Source organism: Jaculus jaculus, chromosome 1 (genome assembly GCF_020740685.1).
Source record: "Jaculus jaculus isolate mJacJac1 chromosome 1, mJacJac1.mat.Y.cur, whole genome shotgun sequence".
NCBI classification, from domain to species: Eukaryota; Metazoa; Chordata; class Mammalia; order Rodentia; family Dipodidae; genus Jaculus; species Jaculus jaculus.
Window position 1 is genome coordinate 309,718,234 of NC_059102.1, and position 23,619 is coordinate 309,741,852.

At 37.0% G+C, this 23,619-nt stretch overlaps 1 protein-coding gene across 1 annotated transcript; it reads right to left on the minus strand.

The window, feature by feature from the left end:
- Positions 1-1,761: 1,761 nt before the first annotated feature.
- On the minus strand, positions 1,762-23,408 carry LOC101600489 (flavin-containing monooxygenase 5-like). The gene is given in 8 exon segments (XM_045142342.1): positions 1,762-2,152; positions 4,942-5,014; positions 9,637-9,986; positions 11,636-11,835; positions 13,068-13,210; positions 14,559-14,721; positions 15,141-15,329; positions 23,274-23,408. Coding segments are annotated over 8 exon segments (1,644 nt in total).
- Positions 23,409-23,619: the final 211 nt, after the last annotated feature.

Consider the following 23,619-nt stretch of genomic DNA (forward strand, 5'->3'; position numbering starts at 1 on the left):
TTTTTTGTGTGAAAATAGATCTTTATATCTTACCTTGTAAGAAAATAACTCAAAATGGATCAAAGACTAATTTAAAACCAGAAACAATGAGACTTGCTAGAGGAAAAAAAAAAAAAAAAAAGAAACACATTTCAATTTATAGGCCTAGTGTGGTGGTTTAATTCAGGTGTCCCCCATAAACTTAGGTGTTCTGAATGCTAGGTTCCCAGGTGATGGAGATTTGGGAATCAACATCTCCTGGAGGCAGTGTGTTGTTGAGGGCAGCTTATGGGTGTTATAGTCAGTTTCCCCTTGCCAGTGTTTGGCACACTCACCTGTCCCTGCTGTCCATCTGATGTTGAAAGAAGGGGTATGGATGGAGGAGGGTAGTATAGGGCTAAATATGAGCAATCAATGGTATTTATGTATGAAAATGTCATAGAAATGGAAATAATGATTCTATTACAATTAGTCTAAATGTGTCTTGAAACAAATTTATTAAAGTCAGAGTCCTCACTTAGAATTCCCTGTAGAAACCCTTCTGTCTTGTTGATGCCTAATAAAGTTACTATTTTCCTTATTAATTAGTTACCTAAGCTTCTCTTTTGTGTTAATAAACATTGAATTCAAATTTGTAGCTCATACATCACAAAAATCATCACATAAATATGTTTTTGTTAAAATTTTTATTTTGAAATTCTTCAACTTACACAAGAACTGAGGAAATAGTACAATAGACATTTGACACTTTTTTCTAGAATCACCAGTGTTTGAGAAGTTATCCCTTTTATTCTGTCTCTCCCTATACATTCTCTCAAAATAATCCAAATTATAGATAGCCTGATATTTTATTCCTTCCTTTTCTGTATGCATCTTATGAAATAAGGCTGCTTTATTATGGAAGCACATTACCCTTGATATACAATAAGACTATGTCATATATAGGGGATATTAAACTTTCCTGATGTGTCCTAAAACTATAAATCTATGTTGAAATATTATATTTGGTCCCATGTCTTATTAGTCTTTACTCACTTAGAAAATAATTTCTGCTCTCTTCAGTTAAATTTTTTAGTGACATTGACTTTGTGTCAGAGTTTGAGCAAGATGGCTTAGAATGTGTTTTCTTCATTTTTGGATCATTCCTCATGATTACATTCAAGTTAAACACTTTGTATAACAGTAGAGATATGCTGTTGGACTTTAGCTTTTTAACATAGTGCTGGGTTGGAACCCATGACCTTAGGCATGCTAGACAAATGTTCTGGCAATGCCAACCGCAGATATTGATGTCTGACTTTCTATTGCATCATATTAGGAATTGAAATTTTTTCCCACTGTGCTTCTAACAATAACTGCATTTGATCAATGAATTAAGGTGATAATTGTCAGATTTTTCCCTTGAAAAACCACATTTCTCCTGTGCAATAAAAATTATATGTGTGAGTGATACTTTGATGCCATTCAAAGTAATTTTTGACTATATAATTGGTTTCAGTTTTCCTTATTTATCTGATGATCTCCACTAATAATGACTATTTATTGCAAAATTACTTCTGGAATTAAAGTGAAAATAAGTCTTACATTTTCAAAACTCTCTTTATACACACAGCTAGGGGAAATCACTGGGGCAATTCTGTTTTTATTCTAATGTCCACATGTGAGATACCCAATCTTAGAAATATCTTTTCCCATGTAATTACTTGGTTCTAAGGTATACAGATCAAATAAAAATGAATACCTTGTTCTGTCTCATTCACAAACATCTATGTCAGAGTGAGCTTAATTATATATCACTTTCATTATAACTGACATGGAAACAAAGAGAAAAATGATAACCCAGACACTTTTCACCCAAAACAGACCAAAGGAGGAAGCCCTAGACTGTGGAAGCACACGGGTTCTTAGGGGTTTGAGGATCCTGTCTCTCTGAGTGAGAATGGCTGACCGAGCCCCAGCCCATTTCCCTGGACCCTGTAGACGGTATTGGTATGGGGTGCAAGGCCCGTAGAAAATCTCTATAGCCAGCTTTGTATCCCAGAGGAGAAGAGAGAGCAGATTGGGTTTGACTCCTAGCTCACAAGCAATTTCATCCATGTAGTCAATATATTGCACTCGACTTGTATGTCTTGGGCTTTTCACGAACCTGGAATCAGAAGGAAGTTATTTAGATCTCTATCTCAGAATTTAGTCACTATTGTCCCCTGAGTATCCAAAGAACTTATTTCAATGTTTGTTATTGACTTCATTATCTTATGTGTATTGAATGATCTTAGTTTCATATGCTGTGACTTCCCTAGAATATGATAGCCTTGAGGCCTAGGACCAACCCCTTAATGACTTAACTTTCCCCGAGTCCCCAGAAGAGTGACATGTATCCTGGAAATGTTGAATAAATGAACTGATGAAATCTTAGGTTGTGGTTTCCCTTCCAGACACAGACTCCACTATATAAATTTGATTAGCATGTGTAATAGTTTTAACTGCTTGCTCTCTTTTCATGTTTCTAAGATACACAAAACATCTTTTCCATGTGTTAATTCATTCTGTCCATAAATTGTGCTCTTTTATATGTCCAGATGGTCATAAACTGTTTTACATAGAAATTTTAGAAAATCACTGGTCAATCACTAAGTAAAACAAAACTGGGATTATGGGGCACTTTACAAATATTTCATTCTTTCAAAATGTTAGGAGGAGACAAATTATTATTCAAATAAACAACATAATGTGTGAACAAGCCAACCATTCAAGTCAATCAATTATAAAGGAACATAAAATTGGTGTGGGAAATAGTAGTAGGATTAAATTTGAAATTGAAAGAATCAGGACAAAGGGAAATTAACAAGTATTGAAGGTAGTTGTTTGGAATTAAAAATGAACAATAAAATAGATAAATATCTTGAAGACTTAATAAGGACTAAGAGAGAAAAGTTAAATACTACACACATAAAAGTTAATCATAAAGGATTTTATAAAAAGACATGATTAAAATTAATATTGTATGAAACCATGTTCTTTAACTTTGGAAAATTAGAAAAATATGATAATTTTATTATATTATAGTTTTACATTTAACAGAATGGTGGAAAAATTCACCTAAGCCAATAATTATGGTGATGATGAAAATGTGGTTTAGTAGTTATCTCTAAACAGAACATTTGACTCTAATATGTATATTAATTATTTGAAAGTTTCAAGTAGCTAGACATCCTCATTCTATTAAAGTCCACATAAGTTTCATTCAAGTAATAGTAAACTTTTTTCCATTTTTTGTAATGATGGTATAGGCCTGATAACTGACTATAATAAAAAAGAATTGTGATAAAAAGAGAAAAATCACAGAACTATGGATATTTCATAGTTCCAAAAACAGTGAATGCAATCCTATCAATTGTATTTTAAAATTCTCATACACAGTGGCCAAGTAGTCTTTTACTTTTGGAAATTAAAGAATGTTTGTTAAGAAATATATCATTAGGGATAGGCTAAGCCAGTGAAGTACTTGCCATGCAAGCAAGGACCTGAGCTTGGCTCTAGCACCTGTGTAAAGCTGGACCAGGTTGCAGATGGCTGTGATCCCAATGCCCCAGGAGGTGCAGACAGGATTCCTAGGGGTTGCTTGCTAGTTAGCTAGCCAGTCTTAAACAGCGAGCTCTGGGTTCAGTGAGATCCTCTCTCAAAAGGTAAAATGGAGAATGATTAAGGAAGACACCTGATATTGACTTCTGGCCCCTACATGCACACATGTACATATCCATTTGCAAATACATGTGTACACATACAAACACATTCATCCACACACAAAGAAAATGTATCACTATAATTCATAGCATTAATATGTCAGCAACAGAAATCCATATCATTAAAAAATATGCAGAACAGCATATGGTGAAATTTAATATCATTTCTTTGCAAAAGAGGAACAAATGGATACTACTCAAGCTCAGTAGACAATACTATGCTTACATGTGAAGCACTGGAGACTGCCTCAAAAAAATTAGGAACAAAGTAAGGATGCACTATTCTCTATTATTTAAGATTTCCTGTAAGCTTCAGCTATGGTCATGGTCATGACACCAAAAATAATCACAAGTACAGGAAAGAAAGAATGAGAATTTGTCATTTTTATTGTCTAGCAAATCTAAAATAATCAATATATATTTTAAACAGAAGGATAAAGGGATATTTGTTTATAAAATTAGTGTATATGAAGAAATACCTTTCCTCAAAGCCAGAAATAATTAGTTAAAATATAAATCCATTAATTTTGTCAATAAAAAGTGAACTAAGTATCAACTTTAGTAGAGGCATAAAATTCACAAATAACATTTTGTCATATCTAGTTTTATTTTTTACATTGTTGAATTAAGGAATTATATTAATGTTATCTATAATTTCATCTAAAATTCCTCTAAGTGTCCTCTTGAATTTAATTTTATTAACAGTTGACCTCAGTGTACAACTTCTTAAGATATTTTTTACACATCTGAAAATTGTTGCTCTTTTGGACTGGAGAGATGGCACTGCTTGCTTGAAAAATGGTGCTTTTATTTAGATTCTGAATTTAGCTAATTTCTTGTGTAATTTTTTTTAATGAGTTTTCATAACAAATGGATGAACTCTTCCTGTATCTATTTCTTTCCTTTTTCCTTTTTTCTTTCTTTCTTTTTTTGGTTTTTCAAGGCAGGGTCTCACTCTAGCCCAGGCTGACCTGGAATTCTTGAGGAGCATTACTGGTCAGACTGCTCATTGCATAATCTGACATTCTGTGGCTGGTCATGAAGTGAGATTTATGTTCTACAACCAGGTGTTAATTACACATGAAGCCATTGTACTCTGCTTGCCATATAATCCATCAGAATGGTCAAATCTCATTTAGGTAGGTACTACCTACATAGTGAGAGATAGAAAAATGCAATCTAATTCTAATTTCCTTTAGCCAAAAATGAGATTTCTTACTCTTTTTCTAGTTTTCTTTTCCTTCTGTTGATGTCAGCCAACATGAAGCTCTGTGATGGAAGTCTTTTTAGTCCTGTGGAAAAAGAGGAGAAACCTGAGGACTGTTGGGGGTCTGAGGCAGACAAGCAAACAAAAATGGTTCTGAAAGAAAAAGTTATGATATTCAAATATTTGCGAAATTCATAATAAAAGCCTTGTATAGAAATGTCAATGAAGATAAATTTTTCAATCATCAGGTTGACAAGTTAGCTTTACCTTAATAAAAGTAGGCTTTTGAATAGTGTCTCAGCTTAAATCTACATCCCAAAGTCTCAAATACTAAACCTTTTCCTTATTATCCTATTTTTGCTTCACAACTAACATTTGCTACTACTAATGAGGTACACTATGAGGCGTGTGTGTGTGTGTGTGTGTGTGTGTGTGTGTGTGTGTGTCGGTAGGTAGGTAGGTAGGTATGTGTGAATGGGACAGTAATCAACTCATAGTAAGTAGTATAATTATCATTAATCATCATTTTAAACTTGCCTTTCTTTATGGTGTATACTCATTCAAGATCCTTTTCCTATTAGTCACTTTTTCATCACTATGATGGAATGCCTGACAGAAGTAAATTAAAAGCAGAATGATTTATTTTGGCTCATAATTTTAGAGGGTTCAGCCCAAGTTTGTCTGGCTCTGTTAGTTCTGGGTCCACTGCAAGGTAGAATGCCATGGCATCAGGAGAATGAGGCAGAGGCTGCTCACCCCATAGTGGACAAGAATCAGAGAATGAGGAAAAGACACAACCCCTCCACACAACAATGCGCCCTCAGCGATCTACTTTCTCTAGTTAAGCTTCACTTCCTAAAGTTTTTAGACCATCCTGGAATAGAGCCAGTCAGCTGGGAATCCAAGCACCCATCATATGGACCTTTTGAGAAAACACTTCTTATTCAAGCCTTAACACTCTCATCTCACTGTTTTGAGGTTTACAAATGCGCTGTTGTTAACCATATTCACCTGACTTACTAAAGAGCACCAGACCTTACCACTGCTTTACGACTATGACATTTCACCCACTGAACAACTTCTCTCTACTTCTTCCTTTACCCCCCAATCTCACGAGTCTTGGGTAACCATTATTCTATGCTCTTAATTTCTATGATACCAACTATTTTACATTTCAGGTATAAATCATATCATCTGATGTTCATCTTTCTATGTACAAATTATTTTCCTTAATATCCTATCCCATGGACCCATTTTTACTGTTCCAAATGACAAGAGTTCATGCTTTTTTATGACTAATACTTAATTGTATATTTATGCCATATTTTCTTTATATCTTCATTCCTTTATGGATATTTAGGTGAATTCTGTATACTGAGCATTGTAAACAGTCTATGCAGGTGTCTCCTTGCCATGTTGATATCTTTCCTTTGGGTTTGTATCCAAGTATGGTTGCTGCATCTTTTGGTGTGTGTGTGTGTGTGTGTGTGTGTGTGTGTGTGTGTGTGTGTGTATGTATACATGTGTGTGGCTTATGATGTGTGGTGTGCTAGGTGTTGTATGCATGTGTGTTTGTGTGTACCATGTGTATGTAAAGTGAGGCCAGAGGAGAACTTCAGGTGCCCTTCTTTTACTGCTTATTTGCTTATTTCCTTGAGATAGGCTAGCTCTCTTAACTGGGAACTGCTGTTGTTCTGTCAGTGAGCCCCAGAAGTTCTCCAGTCTCCCACACTCCTGTTCCACAGACTGGAGTTGCAGACTCATATGGCCTGGTTCAGCTTTGCACATGGGTTCTGGAGGAATCAAACTTAAGCAGTCTCAGGCCCTCTAAGGACATCATTCTTAAGCAGCATGTACCCTTAAACACTGAACCATCTCCCCTGAATCTCCTGCATATTTTTAAACCTTCCAGAGGACCTCACACTCTAATCTGCCTCAACTCTCTGAACAGTTCCTGGTGTTGAGTTTCCTTCTTGGTCCCAAGAGCAATTGAAAAAATTGTTTTCTCTGTGTATTCATACAGTACACAGTAATGAAAAATATCCCATGGCACCAATGCCTGCATTTGGCAGAAGATAAGCCAGTAAAATTTTAGAAGGCTATTTGTATGTGCGTATGTAGATCAGTGGGAGAGAGGGCATGGGGAATGCAGGTTAGAGTGAGAAAAGACCCAATACAGCCAGGGGAGCAGAGTAAGAGGAGCAGTCCTTTTGATGTCTATGCTGACCTCATGCCTTCATTAGTGTATTGAGAACACAGGAAAAGCTGCTTCGGAGGCATTATAGTAGAACAGCAAAACAAAAGTCTTCAGGCTCGTGGTGACCAGAGTCAGGAACTTGGATGCATCACTGCTACGTAGAGGACAGGGTTCCCCTACTTTTCCTGCCTTTCTTTAAAGAAGACAGATATTTGTCTGCAAACACTTAAATGCTTCCAGTTCTTGCAAACTCTTCATTTGTATCTGATTAGAGATAAATTTCCACCTTATGAACTCACTGTAACCTCCATTCTCAGGATTAGTAACCAAAAAACAAACAAACAAACAAAAAAAAAACCTTGAACTTATTTTCTATTGTGGGGATCTATTTGATTTTTCTTCTGTTCAAGAAGCACAAGGAAGTTCTAGGTGTGTTTGATCCCTGGATTATTCCAGGGAGGAAATGTTGCTTTATCAGTGTCCATGTGATAGTGCAGGAGTCATAGATTAGATGCCAGACAGGTACAAGCCACAGTACTGTTTACCATTAAAACAAAGTTTTCTGTGGGAGGGGCTCCCTGGTCACTTTTTGGACTAGAGTACCTCACGTATACAAGAAATCTCCTGTGTAAGGAGTTCCCCTATACTTTCAATTGAATAGAGTTGCTAGCTACTCTTATAATGGAAACCCAATTTTTCTGGGACGTAAGGATGCTTTAAGATTGTCACATAACACTAAAGCAAAACCTGACCTAACCATGAGTGCTATGTAGTATCTTTACAAAGCATCACTTAGAGGTTGAAGTGAACCATACTTCAAAGGTGCATATGTATAGAGTAGATAGGATATTGAAATATCGTTTTATGCTTTTGAGGAATCTATTATTCTTCTAGGTACACATCCAAGAGAAATGTGTATATGTGTTCAGTAAAAGTACGGGTTATGTTGTCATGTAATCATTGTTTATAATAGTTGTGCTGCCTATATACATATAATAATTTATGGATTTATACATGTATTTGAAAGAATATCTCAAATGGAAATGTATTTGGGATGTCTTTAAAATGTGGGTGAGTTTTACAAATACAAGAGAAAGAAGCCAAGCAAAATGGAGTACATATTCTATTATTCTACTCATAGGGAAGGAAATAAAAGTAAAACTAATTTGTGCCATTACGAATAGACATAGGTAGTACTAGGGTAGAAAAGAATGGAAGGGGTGCTCCTAAGTTGAGGCTAGGTTCTGCCTTCTTTACTTTTAATCCAAATCATGGTTGTATATGTATGTGCTGCACTTATGAAAATTTAATGAGATTTACATTCATGATATATGTATTTTTGAATGTGTACGTTATGAAAAATAAATCTTTGGCAAATTTGTATTTTCAAAATCTAAGCTTTCTCTTTTCAGAAAGGACATTGTATATGAATATTGAATAGAAAATATTATAAATATAATTTATTGTTTTTTATTATTTATTGTTCATCATTATCTTATGTGGTTGCCATCATGCCATCTATTTCTCACTTTTCAACATTGTACTGGTATCATTGTTAATGTTATATTTCCACTGATAGGTTCATGATGGAGGTGAGCAAAAGAAATGTATCTTTCCATGGCCAGAGAAAGAGAAGCATGACATACATGTGGAAACTAGTATGCCAAAGAAGAGTTATTTTGTGAAAATTTTTTTATGGGAAATGAGTGAAATTACTTAAAATGACTTCATGGAGAGAATAACCGCATGGCATTAGAAAATAAGTGATATGAGATAAACAGTATAAGCCATCTGGGTACACATTCAAGTCTTACTTAGTGAAAACAAGTGTACCTTATAATTACCTCGCTACCTAATTGGAACTTTTATGCCTTCGAATGTAGAGATCTGACTTAGTGAGGGCATCTACATACTGGCCCGTTAGGCAAGAGCTGCCCTGAGAAAACAGAATCCTGACTTTTCATGAGATGCAGCATGGAGAGCTTGGTCAGTGTTCTTTGGGAGAAGAGGGGAAATGGCTCCAGGTGACTGAATCAGTTTACTCTGGTCCTCAAAATCCATAATGCAACTCTGCCTGCCTGAGCTTGATTTCTTTCCAGTACAATTCTATGATTCTCAGAAATATAAATTTGGGTAAGAATTTTGGAAATGAGTCAGGAATATGAGTTGCATATTTGAATTGATCATCAAAGTAAAGTAACTTCATTACATTGGACAATTTTAATTTCCATAAAGCCTCACCCTAGATAAGCTTTCTGTTTGGATTAAGAAAGTGAATGGATATTCAACACATAATTTTTGTTTATTGGATGCTTTAAATGTAATTCTTATAGAATTTAAAAATCAAATTACTAGGGTCCTCCAAAGTAATCAATTTCTAATGATAACATTTCTGGCAACTTGACAAGATAGAGGGAAGAAAAATAAATTAGAGCCCCCCTCCACCAGTGCCTTTATCATCTAAGTGCACAGTTAAGAACACATTTGCTCCTGAAAAGGCCAGTACATACCTTTGAATACACTCACAGCCCATCGACTTTGGAGCTCAGAGGTGGGAATGGTGGCTCCTACTGGCTGCAGGATGCCAATGAAAGCTAGTGTTGGCTTTTCCAGATGAGGAGGGAAGATAAATTTAAACATGGAGTGCTGACTGTCTAGGATTGCTAAGTCATCGTCCAAGAAAGGGAATGACAATGTGTAGCCTGTGGCAAAGACAACAGCATCAATGTTCTCTTCAGTGCCATCCTCAAAGATGGCCGACATCTCGGTGAACTCGTTCACGTGTGGTCTTATCATCACTCTCCCAGTGATTATGTGATTTGGCAGGTCATCGCTGAAGGTAGGTTGATGGCTGAGAAATCTGTGTAACAGAGAACATAGTATCAAAGAATGAGCATGATTTTTCTTCCTAAATCATTTGTGGTAGCCAAATGCTGAGGAAACTGGAGAATAGTTCACTGAATTTACTACTTTTTATTGGCATTTATAGGACGGTGATTCAGTTTATTGGTTAAGAATTTGACTACTACATTAGAGTCAGGTCTCAGTGTGGTTTCTATAAGCTTACCAGTTGTGAAATTGGGGAAAATTATGAAACGCTTTAACTTCAGTTTCCTAATCTGTGTTAACTATAATAAGGATATAAAAATCACATCAGATTAAAAACATTAAATACTTCCTATTTGTCATATCAGATTGTACAAATTAGGTGATGATACATGATGCAAATTTTTAGATGAGAATATTTTTACGTGACATAAAATATGCTGATTTTTAACTTATAAAGGTTGAAATTAGCTGGCCATGAATATTTTCCAAGTGTCAGAGAATTAGTCAAACTAGCTTTAGGAGTGAACCTTCAATGAGAAGCTTTGTGATAGGTCAACCTTTGGTAATTCTAAGGTCCCAGCTGTGGACTAATAGTTGAAGGTCATAGTCTCACCTCTACTTTTCTATTATTTAGTGTATCTTCCATCTTTGGAGTAATTCATCCTTATAAAGGAAATTAGAGTCACACAATCTAGCTGTTAGACATGATGCTCTGTATGAATTGTTCTAGATGCTTCTTAAAACTGATTTTCTCATTTTATGGCCTAAATTAATTATGCATTAGTTTTGCCTACTTTTTAGAAGCTTTAATGCAGGGGTTTCTATAGGGGAGACAGTGAGAAAGAACCTAGAACAGCTCCAGTTGCACAATCTGTTAGTATGAGGTATTTATATAACAGTAAGTAGTGAGCCAGGCTGAGGTTGTGAGAAAAGACGTAGAATCGTGAGAAAGAACCTAGAATGGATACATGGATATTGTCAATTTTGGAGTGTCAAGTGGTAAAAGAATCAAGATAGAAAATCTCAGAGTGACCACAGTGTGTGCAGAAATGAAAAGGGAAGGTTGGATGAGAGGATTAGTTAAGGTCAGAGAACTGGCTGGAGGTAGAGTTACAACAAGGGGAGGGAAAGTAAAAGGATATCCTGGAATGGCATCCAGAAACTTGGCAGCCATGGATGGTCAATTCTGGTGTGATAGTTTGTGTGGATGATATAATGGGAGCCCAGCAGGATGCCAGCACAATTGAAAAGGTCATTATGTTGTACTGCATTAGTACTGGGTAGTCATATATGCAGGCTTAGAAAAATATTCTTGCTGTTGATTGGTTTGAAAGTAATTATGCAATACTCATATAGAGTTTAAAGAGTAAACAGAAAGGAGTTGACAGGTAAAAGTAAAAGAATTGTAAGCAGAGGTTGGTATAGTGGCACCTTATGGGTTTCAAATAATATAAGTATTTAAAATTTTACTCCTCTACTTTCCATCCCCCTATCATTTTCTTACACTTTAGTTGAATGGCCAAGACCTGTATGGATAGTCTCCCATCAAAGTAAAATCTATCAAGAATGAGAATGCTGCCTATAGAAATTCTTTACAGATGGCACAAATATTCTGCTAACTACCCAAGTAGATTAAAAATATTGTTTGCTTGCCTTAAGTTTTAGACTTTAAACTTTTACCTGTGTGTAGCCTGTAGCCCATAATTGGCATGGTTAAACCTTGCATTTAGTTTATTCTCTGCCCATCTGTTGATCAGGAATTTGGGGCAGATTTTTAGGATGACTCTGTGATACCGAGTGAAAAGGAAGGTGTCCAAGGGATTTCCATTTTCCCACACCCGATTCCATATCCATGCACCTCGTCTTGTGCTAAGGAAAACCTGTAAGAGAGGAGTTGCTGTCTAGTGACAATTTTTTCAACCTGTTTTTATAATCTGAGTATTTTAAAAATATTCATGGGAGTAGGATTGACATCTCACAATATCTCCAAACATAGTCTGCTTCCCGTCCTCCTTTCTCACTTACTGCACATATCTAGTTACTTAAAGTACTGTCAATTCACTTTATTCTTTGTTGGACCCATTGTCAGGTTAGTGATTCCTCTAGCCATGCTACAAGCCTGCGGTCTCTGAGGTTCCAGAATGTGAAAAGCAAAGGGAAGCGAAGGCATTGTTTTGTTGGGAAATACAAGTTAATATCAATGTTCCCTAGCTTGAGCTCTATGATCCTATCTTTCTGGATGACGAATAAGTATCTGAATACAAAGCCTGAGAAAATACAGTGAAAGTAAAGTAAAAAAGCGTACACTAGGAATTTACAAATATTCTATGTGAAAGGTATGCAGTGCATAAAAGCCAGAAGATAAATTTTGAGAAATATTTTGCTCTGTATTTGAATTATTTGAGATATTTTGAAAAGGGTTGCAGGTTTTCAATGATTGTCTTATAAGGTCCTAATCATAACCACAGACACATATAGCAGCATATCTGTTCAGAATGCCTGGCATGGGTAGATCCTCCACAAATAGTTGGCTATATACCACTCCAACAGCAAACCAGGTATGGGAAATCTTGTATCTCTTGTTAGATATCATGAGCCAAAATCAAAACTTAATTATTGACTGCGTGAAATGACTATTGGTGCTCTTTAGGAATCGACAGAGATTTCCTGCTTTGTTCATTTGCTGAGTCAGTGGGAGCCTACTGAATTTTTGCTTCATTCCTAGTAACTCTATTTTTATGACTAAGAGTGTTTTTATTCATGCTTGTGAATATTCTTTTCTGATGAAATTTAATTTCTAATAGAAACACTTGGTATTTTTAATAAAATTTATTTAAATTAGTGTTAAAATATTATTTTTCACATCACCCAGATATAATTATAGTTTTATGATTCTACATGACTTCAACACATTGTGATGTGGAACACCATTATTTTAATGTTTTGTGTTCTTTCACTCATATTTAATCAGTAGAAAAATGTGCTATTGCCCTGACAACATAACAGTCAATATTGGAAAACCATCACAAATTCTGTAGCAAAAGTCTAGACCCACATGGCCTCTGCAGATATCACTATTCCGCCCAGAGCAGAATCAGCTATCATGCCAAACCTGTTCAGCAACACGACTGATCTCTCCAGCCACATCTGCTCCAGAATTCCCGATGCCAATCACAAGCACTCTCTTCCCCACAAAGCTATCTGGGTGCTTGTACTCCCAGCTGTGGAGATATCTGCCTTGGAACCTCTGGATTCCTATAAAGGAAGAGTTGAAGTCACAAATACAAGTAAGTGGGAAGGGCTGTTTAGAGGAATCTATTCCTAAACTTAAGTAAATGTTATTTAAATCTCCTTCTTTTTGTTGGTCACTTGCTAACAATGTTATTGAATGGGATTATTTAAAGAACCAAGTATTCATTGATGCAATGGTATGGTTGAGACTGAAAGCAAGACATGGTAATAATGTTCTTTTTAAATATCCAATTTTAAATTTGCTCAGTATGTTAAATCTTCTTACTTTAGCATGTTATTGACCTTTTCTTATTCTTTACCCATAGATATGTAATGGTTCATTTTTGTAATTCTATGAAGAAATACACAAATATGAATATATATATCTGACAGTGTTGTTCAAAAGAACCTTCATGCAGATCATGTAGACACCTTTAATGTTTATAATATTCATATGAAAAATGCATATAAAACTCATATTAATTTCTTTTTCAAGGTAGGATCTCACTCTAGTCCAGGCTGACCTGGCATTCACTATGTAGTCTCAGGGTGGCCTCTGACTCATGGCGATCCTCCTACCTCTGCCTCCTGAGTGCTGGGATTAAAGGCGTGTGCCACCATGCCCGGCACTAAAACTCACATTAATTTTACTGACATATTTTATTTTCCACAATATAACTTTAGAGGTTAACATTTAATCAATACACAAAATATTATTTCAAAACATGAAATTATGACACAAATCCTGAACTTATTTTGGCATAATCTATCATTTTTTGTGTATTGTCAAATATCTGTTTTATCCAAAATTGTTTTCCTCTTCTCTGAGTCCTACTATCATTACTTTACTTGAAATCCTCATCATTGTCTCTTTTAATATAACAATTAAAAAATCCTAATTATTGAGCTTGCTGCTATGTTTACACTTCCCTTATTAATTAATCCACACCCCATCAGACTGCCCATATATATGATACACACACACACACACACACACACACACACACACACACGACCATTTACCTGCTTTTGGCAAGCATACACCTACACACAGGTTTCCAATGATGCTTGCATACCTATTGCTGTCTTATAACCTGCTCCAGACACATCAATTGTGTGCCATTGTTCCTTGAGCTTCCCAGATGTTCACGTCTGTCACCCTTCACACACGGTTTCTTCTTTGTGGAAAGCCTGGGAACACAGGGCTTGTTTTCTTGCCCCACTGATGCTTCTACTGTTCTGGAAGGTCACCGCCCCCTCTTTTATATGCCCACTGTGCAATGTAAATGCTTCTGTTCACTATCTGTGTTATTAGAGGCATTGAGATTCTTACAATTCAAGTATTTTTCTTATATAATCATCAGACAAATACCTGAAAAATCCTGTAAGGGCAAATTCTTCTTGTTGTAGTGACCACTGCAGATCATAACTCCATCAAAGATGTGCGTTTTCTGCTTCCCATCAGATTCTACCACAACCTCCCACTGGCCAGAGGATGAGAAATCAGAGCACCTCCTCACACTGCATACCTTTGACTGGGAAACAGGAACAAACGTGCCCTTACTTCTAGAGCATTTTTTTCCAATCTGCACCTTGTGTTAGGTAAAACACATATGTGGAGCCTTCTGTTTTCATTGAGGAGTTCTGTGCACATAAACTTTTAAAAATAATAATCTTCAAGTATACAATATTTGAGTAGAACATTTATTGACTTATTGACCCATATTTTTATTTAATCAAATTAATAGAATACTAGATTTAAGGCTCAAACTGTCAGGCAATCATTGCTTTTGGTCTGGGGGGAAATAGGGCAGAAACAAATCACTAATCATGAGAATGAGGAGAGATATGACATTTCTTTCTGCACTGTAACTGGAAAGGCAAATTGCCACTGTGGCTCCACTAGCTCTGGCTTGACTACTTGCAGGTGATGGGCAGTGGTCTCTTTTCTTACCTGGAACTGAATATGGTTCATAAGCCCAAAGTGCCTGGCATACATCCTGAGATACTCCATCATTCTGGTGTTATGCATATAGTTGGGGTAGTGGTCAGGGAAAGGGTAGTCACTGAAGGCGGTCATCTCCTTGGAAGTGTTGCAGGTCAAAGATTTGTAAATCCCAGGACTTCCACTTTCTGGTACCTCCTACAGGAAACAAAGAAACCCATATGTTTTGAGGCTCCAAGACCTCGGTGATGACTATGGTAGGGCTAATCACACCTGTGTTTTTAGGATTATTTTTCATTGAAAAATCACACTTTCCAGTTTTCTATCATTTTTTCCCAACAAGGTGGAAGCATTGAGCTCAAAATGATGCTAGTTATTAAATCATAACCAAAATATTACAATACCAGAAAGAGAAAGAAAATGAACTAAATCAAATAAACATGACAAGGAGCAGGAAGAGAAATTTCCAAGGAACAAAACTGGCATCATAACTAAAGAAATTTGGTTTATAAGAATAGCTGATGGAAAAAGTATTAAATCATTCAGACAAAAATATGGAAATGTGAGATATTTAAAAATGTTAAGTGATACCAACAAAATATCCCACAATAAGTATTTAAGAGAAAAAAAATGTCATTTTAGAAATGCTTATATTTCACAACTTTACATTGTTGGTCTTCTAAAAATCCTTTCTGACTTGGCACTTTGTGTGAGTACTCTATCACTGAACTATAATCTCAGCTACACATTTAATTTCATTGCCTGTTTGTGATATTTCCTAAAGTTTGGATCTAGACTACCTTCCCTCCCAAAGAAGACCTATATGTTAAAGGCTTGTTCCCTATCTGGGAGGTGGAGGCATCTTTAGCATGTGGAGCCTGGTGGATTGGAACTCCTAGGACTTTAGTGTCTTCCTTTTGAATTCTAGGCAGTTATGAGCAGAGCGAGCTTCCTCTTCTACATTCTCCCACCACTATGTCCTGTACTTCTATAGGCCCACAGGAAGGAGGCCATGTGACTCTGGACTGAAATTTCTGAACCATGATCCAAGGTAAGCCTACCTTCTTATTTGTTAATTTTATCAATTTTGTCTCAGCGATCAGATATGACAAAGATAGTATCCATGATAGTTCTATATGACTACAGTCACAATCACACACCCCCTTCTTAGTAGGGGCAGTTTTTAAAAAAATTAATGTCGGAGAACTTCCGGTTAAGATGGCGGCGTAGGTACCACGCCAAAGCAGCCTGGGGGGGGAAAGACCAAAAAAAACTCAGCAAAATACACACTTTTACTAAAAAGTGAGGTGTATAGGAAGTCGAGGCGGCAGCGGAGAAGTGGAAGAGTTATAGAGCATCCAGAGCCTGCACAGGCGGGAACAGCGGCTACGGGGCGGCTCGGCTACCCACCGCAGCCGCGGAGCGGCAGAAAACCGCCGGACTCTCGGCTCGAGCCGCAGAACAAGCCAGGTGCGGGATTTCCCCCTCACACCGTGCTCTCCGCAACTTGGGAAACGTGAGGGGAGAGCGGCAGCGAGCAACGGAGGGAGGAGCAGACCGCGAGGTAAAGCACACGTGGAGAACCGATACAACCAGAGCAGCCGCGGCTCCCTCTCCTCCCCCGCCGCCTGAACCCAGCTCCAGCGAACACAGCAGTGGCCCGGGACCCGGCCACGCCAACTTGGGCTGACGGTGGGACCCAAGCAGGAGCAGAATTCGGCAGCAACTTCAGCGGCTCCAGCACTGGTACCAGTGGCCCCAGCAGCAGCGGACCCAGGAGCGGCAGCAGTGGCAGATCCCGCAGCAGCAGCTTCGGGGTGAGCAGCAGCGGTGGACACGGCAACGGCAGCTTCAGCAGCGGTGGGGGCTCCGGGGGTGGCAGCTACAACAGCTGCAGAGGCAGCAGCAGCGGCTCAGTTTGCCCCGTAGGAAAAGCAAGTGCCCAGCTCCAGAAATCAGAACAGCAGCCCGACGACCCAGGCAGCAACTTGACTGAGACCACAATCACCCAAGGTAACTGGGATTGCACCAGGGAAGGGTCTCACCTGGTCACAAGCTGACTTGGATACCTCAACAGACCAGAAATCTAAACCTCTTTGTTGATAGAGGATCTGGTCATTATAATAACTACTCTTGCATACATACTCGGGGCTGTTTTTGATGGAATGGGTACAGTGTTTAGTTAAATTTTAGAATCTACCAGTATATTATTCCACGCAGCCTGCTTGAATACTCCTATAGCAGGGAAACTCAACCCCTAAGAACATCTTTGTAGATACTCTGAGAGTCTTAAGAGCCACACCTAATACCTTAAGGTCCTACCCTGAAAATATATTACATCAAATCAATTGATACAGCTAAGAATACACAGCTAGCTAGAAAATCCAAGCATTAACTTAATCCAAGATGCAAAAATATATACATTATAACACAAGAAACACTAAAAAGCAAGACGATATAAATCCACCTAAAAGTATTAATGCATCAGAAATGTCCTCCAGTGAGAAAGAGTTAGAGGAAATGCCTGAGAAAGAGTTCAAAAGAATAATTATAAATATGTTCAAAGAGGTCAAAGAACACATGAAAACAATCAAAGAAGAAATCAAAGAGGAAATCAAAGGAATCAAAGAAGAGGCAGGACACCAATTTAATGAAATAAAGAAGGCAATACAAGACATAAATAGAGAAATAGAAATAATAAAGAAAAACCAGTCAGAATTACTAGCAATGAAGAACACAGTTAATGAAATAAAAAACTCTGTAGAAAATCTCACCAGTAGGATGGATGAGGGAGAGGACAGAATATCTAAGCTAGAAGATCAGGTGGCAGACCTAATGCAGGCCAACAAAGAGAAAGACAAACTTATAGAAAAGTATGAGTGGGAATTTCAAGATATTCGGGACACTATGAAAAGATCCAATATAAGAATTCAGGGCATAGTAGAAGGAGAAGAATTCCACTCCAGAGGCATAGTAGGCATCTTCAACAAAATCATAGAGGAAAATTTTCCCCAAATTGGGAAAGAGGTGCCAATACAGATACAGGAAGCCTTTAGAACCCCAGCCAGACAAAACCCAGAAAGAAACTCTCCTCGCCACATTATACTCAAACTTCCAAACACACAAACCAAAGAAAAAATATTGAAAGCAGTTAGAGAGAAAAATCAAGTTACCTACAAAAGCAAGCCCATCAGGATTACAGCAGATTATTCAACACAAACTTTTAAAGCCAGAAGGGCCTGGAGTGATATATTCCAAGTTCTGAAAGATAACAACTGTCAACCAAGGTTACTTTATCCTGCAAAGTTATCCATCCAAATAGATGGAGAAATAAAGACATTCCATGACAAAAGCAGGTTAAAGGAATATCTGAAGACAAAACCAGCTCTACAGAAAATACTTGATAGAATCCTCCATGCCGAACAAAAGGAAAAGCACACATATAAGGAACCTAGAAAAAACCAGCCATACTCAAATACCAGTTAACAGAAGAGAGCACAGGTAGAACAAGTAACACACACACACACACACACACAAATGGCAAACATAAATACACACCTTTCAATAATATCTCTTAATATCAACGGTCTCAATGCCCCAACGAAAAGACATAGATTTGCAGACTGGGTTAAAAAGCAGGATCCTACAATTTGTTGTCTTCAAGAAACTCACCTTTCTACAAAGGATAGACATTATCTTAGGGTGAAAGGTTGGAAGACGGTGTTTCAAGCAAATGGGCCTAGAAAACAAGCAGGGGTTGCTATCCTAATATCAGACAGGGTGGACTTTAGTCCGAAGTTAGTCAAAAAAGATAAGGAAGGTCACTTTATATTGATTAAGGGCACACTACAACAGGAGGACATTACAATCCTAAACATATATGCACCTAACATGGGGGCTCCCAAATTCGTCAAACAAACACTATTAGAACTAAGGTCACAGATAACACCAAACACGGTGGTGGTGGGTGACTTTAACACCCCACTCTCATCAATTGACAGGTCATCCAGGGAAAGAATAAACAGAGAGGCATCTGGACTAAATGAGGTCATAGAAGGAATGGACCTAACAGATATATACAGGACATTTCATCCAAAGGCTGCAGAATATACATTCTTTTCAGCAGCACATGGAACATTCTCTAAAATAGACCATATATTAGGACACAAAGCAAATCTTAACAAATTCAGGAAAATTGAAATAATTCCTTGCATTCTATCTGACCACAATGGAATTAAACTACAAATCAGTAGCAAGAAAGGCTATAGAGCATACACAAAATCATGGAAACTAAACAATACACTACTAAATGATGAGTGGGTCAATGAAGAAATCAAAAAGGAAATCAAAAAATTTATAGAGTCAAATGATAATGAGAACACAACATACCAAAATCTCTGGGACACAATGAAGGCAGTTCTAAGAGGTAAATTTATAGCCTTAAGTGCCTATATTAAGAAATTAGAAAGGTCGCAAGTAAACGACCTAATGCTTCGCCTTAAAGCCTTGGAAAAAGAAGAACAAGGCAAACCAAAAAGTAGTAGACGGGAAGAAATAATAAAGATTAGGGCAGAAATTAATGAAATAGAAACAAAAAGAACAATCCAAAGAATTAATGAAACAAAGAGTTGGTTCTTTGAAAGGATAAACAAGATTGATAAACCCTTAGCAAATCTGACCAAAAGAAAGAGAGAAGAGACACAAATTAATAAAATCAGAGATGAACAAGGTAACATTACAACAGATTCCAGAGAAATTCAAAAAATTATAGGGACATACTATAAAAGCATATACTCCACAAAGTATGAAAATCTGAAAGAAATGGATGATTTCCTTGATCTATATGACCTACCTAAATTAAATCAAAATGAGATTAATCACTTAAATAGACCTATAACAAACATGGAGATCCGAGCAGTTATCAATAATCTCCCAACTAAAAAAAGCCCAGGCCCGGATGGATTCACTGCTGAATTTTACCAGACTTTTAAGGAAGAGCTAACACCATTGCTTCTTAAGCTTTTCCAGGAAATAGAAAAAGAAGGAATCCTACCAAACTCCTTCTATGAGGCCAGCATCACCCTGATACCAAAACCAGGCAAAGATAGAACAAAAAAAGAAAATTACAGACCAATCTCCCTCATGAACATAGATGCAAAAATTCTCAACAAAATATTGGCAAACAGAATACAAGAGTATATCAAAAAGATCATTCACCCTGACCAAGTAGGCTTTATCCCAGAGATGCAGGGATGGTTCAACATACGCAAATCTATAAATGTAATACATTACATAAATGGGTTGAAGGACAAAAATCACATGATCATCTCATTAGATGCGGAGAAAGCATTTGACAAAATCTAACATCCCTTCATGATAAAAGTCCTACAGAGACTGGGAATAGAAGGAACATATCTCAATATAATAAAGGCTATTTATGACAAGCCTACAGCCAACATATTACTAAATGGGGAAAAACTGGAAGCTTTTCCACTAAAATCAGGAACAAGACAAGGGTGTCCACTGTCTCCACTTCTATTTAATATAGTTTTGGAAGTCTTAGCCATAGCAATAAGGCAAGAGACACACATAAAAGGGATACAAATTGGAAAGGAAGAAATCAAGTTATCATTATTTGCAGATGACATGATTCTATACATAAAGGACCCTAAAGACTCTACTAGCAAGCTGTTAGAGCTGATCAAAACCTACAGCAATGTAGCAGGATACAAAATAAATACACAGAAATCAGTAGCCTTCGTATATGCTAACAACAAACACACAGAGGATGAAATCAGAGAATCACTCCCATTCACAATTGCATCAAAAAAAATAAAATACCTTGGAATAAACCTAACTAAGGAAGTAAAGAATCTATACAATGAGAACTTTAAGACACTCAAGCGAGAAATTGCAGAAGACACTAGAAAGTGGAGAAACATCCCTTGTTCCTGGCTTGGAAGAATCAATATCGTGAAAATGGCAATCTTACCTAAAGCAATCTACACATTTAATGCAATCCCTATCAAAATTCCAAAGGCTTTCTTCATGGAAATAGAAAAAACAATCCAAAAATTCATTTGGAATCATAAAAAACCTCGAATATCTAAAATAATACTGAGCAACAAAAAAGAGGCTGGTGGTATCACCATACCTGATTTTAACCTATACTACAGAGCCATAGTAACAAAAACAGCATGGTACTGGCACAAAAACAGACATGTAGATCAGTGGAACAGAATAGAGGACCCAGATGTAAGCCCAAGTAGCTATAGCCACCTGATATTCGATAAAAATGCCAAAAATACTCATTGGAGAAGAGACAGCCTCTTCAGCAAATGGTGTTTTGAAAACTGGATAAATATCTGCAGAAGGATGAAAATAGATTCTTCTCTCTCGCCATGCACAAGAATTAAGTCCAAATGGATTAAAGACCTTAACATCAGACCGGAAACTTTGAAACTGCTAGAGGAAAAAGTAGGGGAAACCCTTCAACATATTGGTCTTGGCAAAGACTTTCTGAATACAACCCCAATTGCTCAGGCAATAAAACCACAGATTAACCACTGGGACCTAATGAAATTACAAAGATTTTGCACCGCAAAGGACACAGTGAAAAAAGCAAAGAGGCAACCTACAGAATGGGAAAAAATCTTCGCCAGCTATATATCTGATAGAGGATTAATATCTAGGATATACAAAGAACTCAAAAAGTTAACTAATAAGGAATCAAACAAGCCAATCAAAAAATGGGCTATGGAGCTAAATAGAGAGTTCTCAAAGGAAGAAATACGAATGGCATATAAGCACCTAAAAAAATGTTCTACGTCACTAGTCATCAGGGAAATGCAGATTAAAACTACATTGAGATTCCATCTCACTCCTGTCAGATTGGCCACCATCATGAAAACAAATGATCATAAATGTTGGCGGGGATGTGGAAAAAAAGGAACCCTTCTGCACTGCTGGTGGGAATGCAATCTGGTCCAGCCATTGTGGAAAACAGTGTGGAGGTTCCTAAAGCAGCTAGAGATTGATCTACCATATGACCCAGCTATAGCACTCCTAGGCATATATCCAAAGGACTCATCTCATTTCCTTAGAAGTACATGCTCAACCATGTTTATTGCTGCTCAATTTATAATAGCTGGGAAATGGAACCAGCCTAGATGTCCCTCAACAGATGAGTGGATAATGAAGATGTGGTACATTTATACAATGGAGTTCTACTCAGCGGTAAAGAAAAATGAAGTTATGAAATTTGCAGAAAAATGGATGGACCTGGAAAGTATTATACTAAGTCAGGTAACCCAGGCCCAGAAAGCCAAGCGCCACATGTTCTCCCTCATATGGGGATCCTAGCTACAGATGACTGGGCATCTGTGTGAGAATGAAAATACTTAGTAGCAGAGGCCAGTAAGTTGAAAAGGAGACATAAAGGGTGGAGAAAGGAAGGGAGGAGGATACTTAATAGGTTGATATTGTATATATGTAATTACAATGATTGTAATGGGGAGGTAATATGATTGAGAATGGAATTTCAAACGGGAAAGTGTGGGGGTGGGGAGGGAGGGAATTACCATGGGATATATTTTATAATCATGGAAAATGTTAATAAAAATTAAAAAAAAAAAAGAAGTCTCTGAGAAGCAAAAATAAATAAATAAAATAAAATTAAAAAAAAAAATTAATGTCTAGTAACACAAAGTAACATATGGGATATAGAAGGAAATGTTGCAACCAATGTTCAGGAGGTTTTCTGTTCTTTACCAAGTGAGAGAAGTGGAATAACTATATGTTTTCTGAGTTCCAATGTTCTAATCTGTAAAATTTGCAGTTGATATGATAATCATTCTTTCTGGACTTGTCAGAGATATGAAAAGGAATTATAATTCTGAAAGCAACTGAAAAAATTGTATAAGACATTGCTAGCTTGAAAAGAATATGTAAGGACTAAACAATTTAAATGTTTCTAGAGTTCTATTTATTATTAGATAAAGCATCTTTCTTATACACAGGTAACTTTATACTTTATGAGAAAAATCATTTGTAAAATTAACTCATATCACCACAGTCAAACGAAAACAACTCCCATGCACACAGATAATATCAAATAATTTGTGAAAATATTCATAAAATTACCTCATAGCGCCACAGTCCTCCGATGTCATTGCTCTTTTCAAAACAAACAGGCTGAAGTCCCTCCTCCAAGCAGCTCTTAATGGCACCTAGTCCACTGACTCCAGAGCCAATCACTGCAACTGTTTTCACACTCATGGTCTTTTGAATAAAGAAGAAATTTTTAGTTTTGTTTTGAGCAATGAAGTCAAGGTTCACTGCCATGTCAGTGTTCTCCATTTTAGCCCTCTCGTGTTTTTTTAAAACTTATTTATTTATGAGAGAGAGAGAGAGAGAGAGGGAGAAAGAGAGAGAGAGAGAGAGAGAGAGAGAGAAAGAATGGGCACGCCAGGGCCCCCAGCTGCTATTC